General features: G+C 41.3%; 1 protein-coding gene across 3 annotated transcripts in view; it reads left to right on the forward strand.

The window, feature by feature from the left end:
- TMTC2 (transmembrane O-mannosyltransferase targeting cadherins 2) overlaps window positions 1-13,338 on the forward strand; it is a 375,568-nt gene that overhangs the window by 336,233 nt on the left and 25,997 nt on the right. For all 3 annotated transcript variants that reach the window (XM_065559918.1, XM_042850889.2, XM_042850888.2), the window contains 2 exons: window positions 393-507; window positions 11,472-11,535. In XM_065559918.1, the coding sequence (XP_065415990.1) occupies window positions 393-507; window positions 11,472-11,535 (179 nt within the window). The remainder of the gene's footprint in view (window positions 1-392; window positions 508-11,471; window positions 11,536-13,338) is intronic.

Consider the following 13,338-nt stretch of genomic DNA (forward strand, 5'->3'; position numbering starts at 1 on the left):
TATGTTGTATGTGCTTCAAAGTCAGGCACAATGCACAACAGACTGCATTAAACAGTGGTAACCCTGGTTTAGAGTTTAGAATTTTTGGTTTATCATTAATGTAATGTTACTTAAACATAGGATGGTGAAGATATATTTAATTGACTGTATGGAAACTGATATAGATTTCACCTAATCAAAGAAGGGCATCTAGATAGATAGGCTGTAGCTATAATTTACAGCATCTCTGCCATTGTACTAGTAACAATACAAAAAACACCCTCCATACAATTTTGTCTCCTTCCAAAACATATTTCCTTTTGAGTGTCTGATGTCTGATTTTCACATGTGTCACTCTCCATCATACTGTTTACTTCTTCCCCTTTGAGCTAACATCCATATCCTCCATGCAGGTCAGTTTCTCCTAGAAGAATCCCGCCTGATAGAAGCAGCTGAAATGGCAAAGAAAGCAGCTGAGCTGGACAATACAGAGTTTGATGTTGTCTTCAATGCAGCCCATATGCTCAGGTTAGTTCTCTACCTTATTCTTATTTGGTTTTCTTGCGCTCTCTTTTCCCCTAACCCCAAACTCTGCAGTATTTGCTTACAGCGAGTGGTGTTGTTTGTTTGTTTTTTAATCAAATACCCCCTTTGAAAGCTTTGTTATAACTAATAAGGAAGAAAAAAAACATTTGCAGACTCTGGCGAGTCTATTTTTAACTTTTCTGTATTTTACACGCCTTATTCACTACCTTGGAAATTTCTGTATTTCACAAGCATGTAATCATCTTTGTTTGTATATGAGAACAATATATCTTATTTTCCTACAGTACCTTCAGCAACATTGCCTTTTAAATTATTTTTAAAGACTTGAGTCACAAAAATAAAGAGACTATAAATAAGAGAATGGAACTCTACTGCTCTGACTGTAACTTGAGAGTATTGGAAATACCAAAGAATATTATATAAATATCATTAGGGAGTAGAAAGCTGATTAGAAGTCTAAATATCAGTCTCAAGGGTTATGGAGACTTTGAGAAACACAGGAGTGATTAATGATATTATCAGATCCCCTTGATTCAGAGGCAGTCTTGTATTTAATTTTGTTCTGGTATCTGAAAATTTAGGTTTCCATTTAAAACCAATGCACCTTGACTTTCAGCAACTTTGAGCTTCTACCTAAACAATTACATTAACCCCATATTACTATATTAGTCTCCAGGCTTTATTTCTAGGATAACTTAGTAATGATTATGCTTCTTATGTACTTAAAAGGAAGAGCAATGACTGAACACAAATGGTTTGGGTTAGGTTATATCTTGCTTTAGAAAATATACCATATATAATGTACAAAAATAAGGGAAGTAGTTTTGAGTAAATACATTCAATTAGCACAGAGTCGTTATTAGAACAGTTATCTTAATAGACTTCTCTTGCTATGCAATTTATAATTTTAACATCCACAAATACAAAATGAAAAAGACAATGGCTTGTAAAAGAAGATAGAATAAGTTCTTAGTTGAGTGACCTACTTTCCAAACTGAACTGAAGGTTCCTATATAAGGATTTTGAAATAAGCCCCAAAATGCCTTTAAAGGATTGTTAGAAAGAGATGGACTCAGTTCTTGTAGATCAGTAAAGGAAACCAAGACAAATGGTACAATTGTTCATCCATTAAATATTATCCCAAAAAAACAGCACCAATATCAATTGTTTTAAGGATCCTTCTGTTTGCCTTGCTCACTTTTTAACATTTAATCCTCCTTAGGAATGGGCATACGCAGAGTCATTCATCTGAACATTAGATTAATGAAGAAAACAAGCCTAGGAAATTAGGCAGATAGATGATGGGTTTCACTATAAAATGGAGTTTTGATTTTGTCTTTAAAGTGAAGGTATGATGCTGAGGGCAATGGTATATCATCAAGGTAGGTTAGTGTTGTCACCCTTACAGGACTAGCTGCACCTCTCATCCCTTCATGGCATCTCTAAATGTACCCCCATCAGGTTTGACCTTGTTCTTTACCACCTTGGGGTAAAATCATGCTATTCTCCTACTCTTAGGCCTGGTCAACACTACAAAGTTTGGTCAACTTAAGTCACCGTGCGTCAACACTCAAATTTGTCTCTGGCCAACATAAGTGCCCTGTTACAGCAAGAAATAAAACCACCTCCCTGAATGGCATGGAGCCAAGATTGACATACTGGGGTCAACACAGTGTGAGTGTAGTAGACTCCACTGCCATGGGGTCACGAACACTGGAAGCCCTCCCCTAAGTTTTTGAAATGCCTTTTCCTGATGGTCTACCTTGGCAAGCACACCTCACAGCTCTTCCTTGTTGCGTGCAACTACCCAACCAACCATGCCGGCTCCACACAGTAGATGCGCTCCTGCCAGGAGCAGACAGGAGATAATGGTCTCCTAAGCATATGGAAAGAAGAGGCTGTGCAAGCACCGCTATGGGCCAGCCACAAAAACATGGACATCTATGAACAGATTGCATCGGGGTGCAGGCAGAGGGATATAACAGGGATCAGCAGCAGTGCCATGTGAAATTAAAGGAACTTTGCCTGGGATAGTCCAAGGCCTGGGAGGACAACAATAGATCTAATTGTGTCCTGCAGTTCTGCTGCTTTTACAACAAACTGCATGCCATACGTGGCAGATATCTCACCAGCACCCCTCAGACTAGTGGGAATACTGAGGAGGAAGAGAGGTGGCAGGCTGCAGCCATGCCACAAGCCAGGATCTGTTTGGGACTCCATCACACTCTATCCAGTCCTACCAGCCAAGCTAACAAGACAAAAGAGTAGAGGTATAACAAACAGAGGTAGAGTTGGCATCTGCTTTTCATTCCATGTTGGATTAGACAAGGGGCCATGCAGGACAGTTTGTTCATGAACATAGGGATGTCCCTTGTATCCTCCCGAGAGACCTTGATGAAACTTTCATGGAGATACTTTGCAATCCTTTACCAGTGTTTTTAGGGATAGCTGCCTTATTTCTTTCTCTGTGGTAGACAATTTCCCATGTCGCTTCACAATGAGTTCAGCTGGCACTGTTGCAGTAAATAAACTAGAAGCATACAGGCCTGAGCAGCTTTGAGACACCAGCAGCAGCTGTGTACTCGGTGTCTTTGTTACCCTCAAGATTAAATGATAATCTAAAACTATCACCACATGTGGAAAATAATGCCAGTAGTTGGTGCCATTGCCCTCTACTTGTACCCATGGAATAGGAACCAAAATTGTATTGTTTCACATGGAACAGAAAATCCTTCCCTCACCCTATCCCTGGCAGACCATACTCACCATGGCAGGACTGGAGAGCAGTGCTGTGTTGAGGTGTTCCAAAGAAGAAGTGTCAATAAGAAGAAAGGGAAAGATAAGTTTCAAAACTCCCTTCCATTATTCTGTCCATGGTTGCTATTCCCTATATCTCCCCCGACCCCCGCCCCAGCATACCAAGTGTTATCATGGGTCACATCCTTCCCTTACCACTCCAGACCACAGGACAGCAAGGAGAACCACAGCTTCACATACGCTGACTTGTGAGAACCACATTTGAGGTATGTGTAGCCCCAATGGACTACATTTGTGCACTGAAATGTTTGCTGGCTTTCCAATTTGTTAAAAGTTTGCATTACATTGCCTGTGGGTCTTTTGCATGTTGTTTTTCTGCACTTCCCCCCCCTCCCCCCATTGAATAAAATTCTAGTTTGATTCTCCAAAAAATATCTTTATTAAGTTGCAGAATGCAACTTCTAAAGACTTCGTCAACAGCATAGCTTCATATTGGGATCTTGTAATGACCCTTGTGTCTGGCTGTTCTAAATCAGTAGAAAGCCACTCCACCTCCATCCTGGTGGCAGCTTTTCCCCCTTTGCCTCACAGATATTATTCAGGACAGAACAGGCAGCTGTAATTATTGGGATATTTTTCTCATTGACATCCAATCTAGTGAGTAAACACCTCCAGCATCCCTTCAGTCTGTCAAAACCACATTCAACAGTCATTCTGCAGCTGTTGTGCCCATTGTTGAATATTTCCTTGATGTTGTCGAGGTGGCCAGCATACAGCTTCATGAGCCAGAGGGAAGCTGGGCCCCTCAGAATCACTACTGGCATTTCAGTATCGCCAATGGTAATCTGCCAGTCGGGAAAGAATGTTCCTGCTTACAGCTCTCTGAACAGACCTGTGTTCTTAAAGATGCGTGTGTCATACACCTTCCCTGACTAGCCCACACTGACATCAGTGAAGTGTCCCCAGTGATCCACCAGTGCATGCATAACCATAGAAAAGTAGCCTTTTTTGTTGATGTACTCTGTGGGAAGGTGGGCTACTGCCCAACAACAGTTCAGGAACCCCATTGCTGTAAATCCATCCACTGTGTCACGTTGCCAAGAGTCAAAGTCCTGTGTAGCAGGAGACAATTAACGGCCCTGCACACTTGAATGACAACAGCCCCTAATGTGGATTTTCCAACTGTATAAGGATTTCCCACTGACTGGTGGCAATCTGGCATTCCAGGCTTCCAGAGTGCCATCACCACTCACTTCTTTACTGTCAGTGCAGCTCTCATTCTAGTGTCGCTGTGCTTGGGTGAGCTCAGCACACAGATTCAGGAATGTAGCCTTTCACATCCAAAAGTTTTGCACCCCCTACTTGTCATCCCAAATCTCCATTACTGTGCGATCTCACCAGTCAGTGCTCGTTTCTCATGCCCTGAAGCAGCACTCCAACATCTGCAGCTGCTCCATGAACACCAACAACAGCCTTGAATAGTTTTTCACTATGTTCCTCAGCAAACTGTCCTTGAAGAAACTGTAATGTCCTTCATTGTTATGGTACTTCCTGCAGGTCTGGAAAGAGGAGCTTCATGCGACCTGTGTTTACAACATTCATGAGAATAGTGCAGAGTTCTGCAGGCTCTGTGCTTTTGTCAGAGATGGCAGATACTGAAAAGTGCTGCACGGCTGTGTGGGGTTTTTAAAAAACGGTGTACAGATTATGGGATATATCTGGCATTATGGGATGGAGAAAGTTGCATACTGGGAACTTGATCCCTGGGTGAGTCATGCCTATCCAACAACACATTGCAAACATTTCCCAAAAGTTATTATGATGGATGGCAGCAAGTGGCACTCTGGGATACCTACCTATGGTTCACCACAATTTGCATCTAGACAAGCACTTCTGGTGAGTAAGCACAGGGCTGATTCAAGCAGCCATATATGCATGCACCCACATGATATACAAACTTTGATGGCTGTATGGCAACGTAACTTGCATTGACCAAAGCTTGCATTGTAGACATGGCCTTAGACTGGGTCCCAGGCTACAACACTCTGGGTTCACTTTCTCTGGAGTGTGTCAAAGTTCAGTCCCAAGTCCTACTGTTTTCTGAGTCTGGTTAAATTGGTGTGGCTGGCTTAGCAGGAGTCCGGGCAGCAACATTAAAGTCAACAGTCCTGGGTGTTTGCTGAGAGGTTATTAGCTGGTCTGTTGCCTCCTTCCTGCCTACATTTCCTCACAATCCTGCTAGTGAATTCACTCAATATTTCTGTATAGTAAACAACAAATAACAGTCAGATTAACAGAATATATATTCAAAAGTTATTGAAGCAGCTCCAAATCCATCCCAAAGTGTTTGTGGGATTTTTGGAGGAGGTGGGTTTTCAGGATGAATTTGAATGACAGAGAACTGAGATGGTTCCAGGCAGTTGGATTAGAAGGAAAGAGGGTGTAGAGATATGGGTGAGAAGGAAAGGAGGTGAATGGTTATAAACGGAGCATTAAAGGTGGCAGGTTATAAACAGAGCATTAAAGGTGGCAAGGTGCGATGCAACAACAAATCGGAACAGAGAGGTAAGTGGGTGCTGCCTTGAAAGCAAAGCTGAGAATTTTAAACAGCATAGTAGGCAATGGTAGACAATGGAGTGGCCCAGAGGAATTGTGCAGGCTGATTGTCAAGTGAAAGATTATTTTAGATGCTAGATGGACTGGAGGATTGTGAGGTGAAAAATGTTAGATTAGAGGTGTTAACCAGGCAGGGGATGAACTTTGTAGCTATGGTTACAGAGAAGAAGAGATGGATTTAAAATAAATTGTTTATTAAAAAACAACAGGATTTGTGTTGGCCTGGATGTAGAACAAGAGGTTCAAAATTACAGGAAGGTAATAACAACAATACATGATAGCAATATTATTTTTGTGGTAAAGTCAGGTTTTTGTAAAGCCAAAAATATAAACTGACTTACATCTTTTAGAGCAGTGGTGGGCAACCTCCAGCCTGCAGGCCGCACACAACCCATCAGGGTAATCTGCTGGTGGGCTGCCAGACAGTTTTATATTTGCATGGCCACCCATAGCTGCCAATGGCTCCGGTTCGCTGTTCCTGGTCAATGGGAGCTTTGGGAAGCGCAGCCAGCACATCCCTGTGGCACACGTCGCTTCCTGCAGCTCCCATTGGCGGGAACGATGAACCATGGCCACTGGGAGCTGCAGGCAGCCATACAAATGTAAACAAACTGTCTGGCGGCCCGCCAGCGGATTACCCTGACAGGCTGCAGGTTGCCCACCACTGTTTTAGAGAGACAAGGTGGGTGAAGAAATATCTTTTATTAGACTTTGAATTTTCACCAAGAGAAGTTGATTCAATAAAAGATATTACCTCAACCACCTGGACTCTCTAACCAACATGGGACCCACATGGCTACAACAACACTACAAACACTATTAAAAATTTTTAGTAGCTTTTGCATTTAAAGTGTATCTTTTCCCATAAACATTAACTCAGAGTAGAATAAATGTTTAACTACAAACACCCACATTCATTCCTCTGCGCAATATAAACATTCCTACATAACATGAATATGTGAATATTTAAATAATTAACAAAGTTACTCTTTGTACTCATAACAGGAGCAAATCCTTTTTGCTTGCCGTGGCTTGCTCAGACAGTCCCACTACTTTAGTGGGATGACTCTGGTCAGCAAGGAAAGCAGGATTTGAAAATGTTATCACTCATGTCAATACAGAATTAGGAAATCCAGTTTACTTCTAATTGCCTAAACTCAAATATTGAACTGTCATGCTTATCTTGTATATTTCTTTGACTACTGCCTTGTTTTATTGAAATATATTAATGTAAACTCAAATATTTACAGAAATACAATTTATCATTTAGCTTTTGTGAAATAGACTAATTTATAGAGAAATTCCTTAATATTAATAAAGCAAGTTAGATTGCAGGCCTTAGAATTAAAGAATAGCTAGTACCTATTCAACAGCCAATTTGATATTTCCTAACGAAGACCCTGTACTTGCAATGAGCTCTGTAATAGGTAATAGGATTTCAGTGGCATAGGTGTGCCTATCTGAGGCTCACTGCAGGTTCAGGGCCTTTGGGAGTCATGTGCCTGTGTGTCTGAAACAAACTTCAGCCTGAGGCCTGATGCTCAGCATGCAAAATGTAGCCCAAATAGTTGAAGTTTGGCAAAGTTCTAAGAAACTGAAAACAGGGTGGAGGGTGATTGAGCGACATAAATAAAAATAGGATGAAGGTTGAAATGTTTACTGTCTGATCATGATTTTATTATAGCACCAAAAGTTTCATTTAAGAATTAAGACTTAGTGCCAAATTCTGGCTTTCTAGATTATTTTTCCTTACATAGAAGTTCCCGGTTTTCTTTGGCCGGGCAGATGCCAGATTCTCACTTAACACCAGGAGCTTTCAATTCAGGGCTTTATAACACAGCAGATGCCAAGTGGACGAGGTTAACAATCCTTCTTCCCACTGAAATATTTGCATGTCTAGACAAATATAATGTAATCACCACTTTTATTGATATATTTTTTTTTTACTTTAAGGGCTGATTAGCAACATAATAATTTAAATGAATCAGCCTTGAATTGTTTATCTTTTATTTGGGTGTCCATGGACCTTATGAGTCGTACTTACTAAAGTCCAATTGTGAGATATCACAGGTGGTCAATTGACACTATATGGGGAGGGCTCTGAGTTACTACAGGTAACTCTTTCCCAGGTGTCTGGCTGGTGGGTTTTGGGGTCAGGAAGGAATTTTCCCCCAGGTCAGATTAGCAGAGACCCTGGAGGTTTTTTGCCTTCCTCTGCAGCATGGTATATGGGTGACTTGCTGGTTTGAACTAGTGTAAATAGTGGATTCTCTGTAACTTTAGTCTTTAAATCATGATTTGAGGATTTCAGTAACTCAGCTGGAGGTTATGGGTCTATTACAGGAGTGGGTGGGTGACACTCTGTGGTCTGCAGTGTTCAGGAGGTCAGACTAGATCAGGGGCCGGCAAATTTTTTGGCCCGAGGGCCGCATCACGTTTCCAAAATTGTATTTTAGCAGAGGCTGTGACTTCCCAAACAGCCAGGCGTGGCCTGATCCCACCCCCTATCTTACCCCTCCTGCTTCTTGCCCCCTGACGGCCCCCCCGGGACTCCTGCCCCATCCAATCTCCTGTTCCCTGTCCCCTGACAGCCCTCAGAACCCCCGCCACCCCATCCAATCCCTCCTCTCATTCCTGACTGCCCCCCCCGGGACCCCTGCCCCATCCAACCACCCTTTCTCCCTGTCCCCTGACTGCCCTCGGGACCCCCGCCCCTGACTGCCCCCCGCCGCCCCATCCAACCACCCCCTATCCTTCCTGACTGCCTCCTGGGGACCTCTGTCCCCACTCACACCCCACCTCCTGACCACCACCCCGAACTCCCCTGCCCTCTAGCCAACCCTCCTGCTCCCTGGCCCCTTACCACACTGCCTGGAGCACCAGTGACTGGTGGCGCTACAGCCGTGCCACCCAGAGCACCAGGACAACCAGCCACGCCGCCCGGCTGGAGCCAGCCACGCCACCACGCAGCACAGAGCACCGGGTCAGGCCCCGGCTCTGCCGCTGCGTTGCTCCAGGAGCTCGCAACCCCCCCGCCCAGAGCATTGCGCTGGAGTGAGCTGAGGCTGCGGGAGAGGGGGAGTGGGAACAGCAGGGGAGGGGCTGGGGGCTAGCCTCCCAGGGCAGGAGCTCAGGGGCTGGGCAGGAGTGTCCCGTGGGCCGGATGTGGCCCGTGGGCCGTAGTTTGCCTACCTCTGGAGTAGATCATCACAATGGTCCCTTCTGGCGTTAAAGTCTGGGTCTGTGAGTCTATGAGACATACATAAGGATAAGAACCAGTGGGTTTAGACCAGTGATACTCAGACCTCAGTGGTTCAGGAGCCAAATTACATTAATTATATCACACAGTGTTTTAATATCATGTGCTGCGAAGAGCCGCAGGAGACACATTAAAGAGCCACTTGCGGCTCCTGAGTCTCAGTCTGAGTATCACTGGTCTAGAGGCTCAGTTTAAGGGCTGCTTCTGACCAGGATTTAAATGCTAGACAGCAAGTTATGTTGTGGAAGAGGGCAGATATTTGTACTTAAGCGTTGGGAGTCAAGCAGCAGAAGTCAGGTCTGCTTTCAAGGTCACACCATGGAAAGCCTAGGATATAATTCATAATGATTGAAAGCAGTCTTTCTTCTCTAGCTATGCCCCAGTTTCTCCTGGCTTCCTTTTCCTTGCTTGTATTTTATTCTTATCACTGTTGTATCTAATATTTTTCTCTAAGTTATGCTTCCTCCAGTGGAACCCTTCCATTGTTTGACATTGATCCAGAGCCATTTGCTGCTTAGTGGCATAGGGTTACTGCAATTTCCTACCTCCATGTCTTTTATTTTTCTCAAGGGGAAACCATTCCAGGGCTTAACTTAATGAATTCTAGTTTAGATTTCCAGTGAGAATGTGAATCAGAACTCTACTGTACCTTAGCTGAAGGAACTGTTTATAAATGCCCCAATAATAGAACTTGCATTTTCCTCACAAGATTAGTATGGATTGAATACATTTATAAAAACAATTTTTAATAAGGAACTATAAATTCAAATTGACTTCAACTTGAAAATTAATGGTCCATGTTTCAAGATATATTTGAGGAAGAAAAGAGAGTAATGTATTTCCAATTGGCTGGAGGGGGCATGAATTTCAATCCATTACATGTTCATATGCAAGCAATTCTTTCCTAAGGAAAATGTGCCTTTTTTCTTTACCTCCTGGGCAAGGCACATTGTTTGTACAGAAATTTGCTGCATTTAGGATTGTTGTATTTCCTGACTTTCTGTGAAACGAAAGCTACCTGACACATTCAATTTTACTTGTCTTTTACTAAGTTGTGAAATTTAGCTTTTTGCTCAGGAGTTTTAAGTGCCACAACATCCCTTTGACTAAAACAGCAGGAATGTTTCAGAAGTGTGCTAAACGAATATTTTTAGACACTCACTTCTAGCCACTCAACCACTGAGCTGATAAATGTGCAGAGTAATTTAAAACAGTTGATGGGTATAAACTGGGTTTCCTGTGGCAAACTGCTTGTCAGGAAATGGTTTCAACTTGCTTGAAAACTATGTGAAACTTCAAAAGGATTTTCCTTCCTCCATATTACTCCAAAGACCAATTACTGTCTATCAAAATGCATTGATTGGAATAAATTGCCGATAGCACATTGTGTGGTTAATTTTCAAAACTCCAGTGGAAAGTTGAATGGAGGTTTAACACCTGCAATCTATGATCCCTGAACAATAAACAGTTTTTAAAAACCTCATAGGTAAAACCTGCAGATCCAAGTGTTCTGGAAAAGATACTTACAAGCGTTCTGGAAATCTGGAAAAAATGATGAAATCTGAGTTTTGTTATGCTTTTTTCCCCACCTCTTCCATCCTCTAAAAGCTGCAAGACAATGTGCCACAGGATAAGAATATGAACTTAACAAAGAATGCATCTTTAGCCCCCCCTAACAGACAAACGTGCCAAAAGTCACCTGTCAAGAGTGAGAAGTCTACAGATAAGACACCTGGGCTCCTTTTTAACTACCTCTTGGTACAGGAAACCATACTACATTTGTCCTTCTGTTTGGTTTAAGCATTGTAATAAGCAAAATATTAATAATGGTGGAAGGTGTAACCTACGTGGCATCCCTTCAGTTTGTTTGGTTGTTTTTGTGCATATGTCAGCATCCTTATGACAGTGTTATTGGAAGGGAATAAAGACTTGAGTTGCTTTGTTACAACCCAAATTTTGACATATATAATACTTGAAGGTATGGCTAATTTTATAAATATTTTACCAGATCTTCAGCTGGTGTAACCTGGCAAAGGGCCATAAACTTGCATTGGCTGTTCCACGGTATCTGGCCCACTGTATTTTTTTGCAATGTACACAGAAATCCTATTAGAACTAAAATGTGAATAAGACTAAAAAGAGCATTTCATTGTAGAGAACTGATGTTCAGAGCTATAAAAATATTTATATTGGCATTTGGTAATAGGATACTTTTAAATGGTGGAAGCATTGTCCAATTGTCCCATCTGTACACTTTCCATGTTTACCTAACAAAAACTAAGTGTAGTTTTATTTTTTTTCCCTGCACCAATAGACAAGCCAGTCTCAATGAAGCAGCGGAGAAGTATTATGAAATGGCAGCAGGATTGAGACCTAATGTAAGTGTTTTTTTTTCCTTTATGGCATGCGCTATTCAAAACGATGAACTCAGATGTGTACGATCCTGTGGTGCTTTGAGGAGAAACTAATTGTAGGAGTGTTTGATCTCTGAGCCTGTACTGTGAATGCTTTTAATGAATAATTAGATAGTAGTAGAAATCAAATAAAACTTTTCATTTGTCAAACTAATCACTATATTTTTTCCATTCTTCTTGGTATAAAGTTCCAAAAACAAGTAGAATATTAAATGAGTTGGAGCAGCGGCCGGGGGGCGGGCGGAGAGGGGGGCGGTTTGGCTTAGATTTACTTATGCAAAGTCAAATGTGTTAATTTTTTTGGGTTCTCCTAATGCCAGACTTTTTCATCAGAGAATGGAAAGATTGTCGGAGTTCCAGATACTAGATAAGAAATTTTAAACAATTTTCAGCCTTTTCATCTGTAATGAAAGTTTTATTCTAATACAAACCCAAAGTTGCTATTATCTGAGATATAACTTCATACTGATATGCACCACAGGCAAAGTAACTACTTTTTTAATTTGAAGAGAAGGTAGAAAGGAGTGTGGAGGAGGGATGGAGGAGGCTGGAGGGGAACATGCACATGGGTTTATCCACAGCCCTTTTTAAAAAAAAAAAAAAAAAAAAAAGCCTGTTTCTACCATCACTAAACTTGATAATTGTTTCTTTAGAATGTTCCGATAATCATCACTCAGGTGGAATAAGGACTGCATGAAATAATTCACACTCGATAAAAAAATAAATGTAATTAAGACAGCTTTTTCTTTTTGTCAATTACTTACCCCATATTGTATATTTTGTGTGATTACCTTCCCAATTTAGAAACAAGACGTGAAATCCTGAAGTCAATGATAAAACACCCATTGACATCAGTGTGGCCAGGATCTCACTTGGGGCTATATAATGAAGTAAACCTAGAAAGCATATTCCCAGACAAAAATACTTTGCTGAGCTCTTGTTGAAAATGTGTTTCAGAAACTTTAGAATAAAACAACATCAACAAAATTCCCACAAAAATGTAGTAGTTTAAAAACAAATGTAATTGAGGAAAATTCAGACTCAAAAGTAAAAATACATAAAATAAACCAGATTATCTGAGATTATGAAATGCATAGTTTAAATACCCAAAAATCCTTAGCTAATTCTCTGTAGCAATGTAGCATATTCCATTCTTTGTTTTTTTTTCATACCCACTTTGTAAGTTTCCATTTGGGGAACTGAAGAATTTTCTGTATGCTTCTAAGAAGTCCTAATATTTTCTTTGACTATAGACATCTTAAATGTTGGAAAGCAACTCAAATGGTACACAGTTGGTACAACCACCATTCTTCAATTTTCAGTTAATCATTTTACTTTCAAAAGGTCTCTTAGAAATCTGCTGTCTATTTCTGTAGTACAGTTTGAGGTGAGAGTGTCAAAGGTATTCCACTGAGCATTGGCTTTATTCCAATGATATGGTGCTTCATCACCAGAATAACTTCTGTTCTCTCTTCAGGTAATTTCTGGAGGTTTATTTTGAAGGGGGGTGGGTTGGCAGAGTCTTGGAACTCAGATCATTTACTTAGGAAGGAAAAGAAATTAGAAGCATGTAATCTTTTCAGTTTAATTTAACTTTATTTTCAACCATTTACTGCCAATTAATTCGGGGGGAGGGGAGGAGAAAAAGGGTTATGCAAATAATACTTTATGCAAATAATTTAATGAGCTATGTATGTTGCATATGTGCAACAATTTGTACATAGCTTGAGGATTCCAGCTTTAAACAATTTATGTGGATTTAATGTC

Source organism: Chrysemys picta, chromosome 1, assembly GCF_011386835.1.
Source record: "Chrysemys picta bellii isolate R12L10 chromosome 1, ASM1138683v2, whole genome shotgun sequence".
Taxonomy (NCBI): Eukaryota; Metazoa; Chordata; order Testudines; family Emydidae; genus Chrysemys; species Chrysemys picta.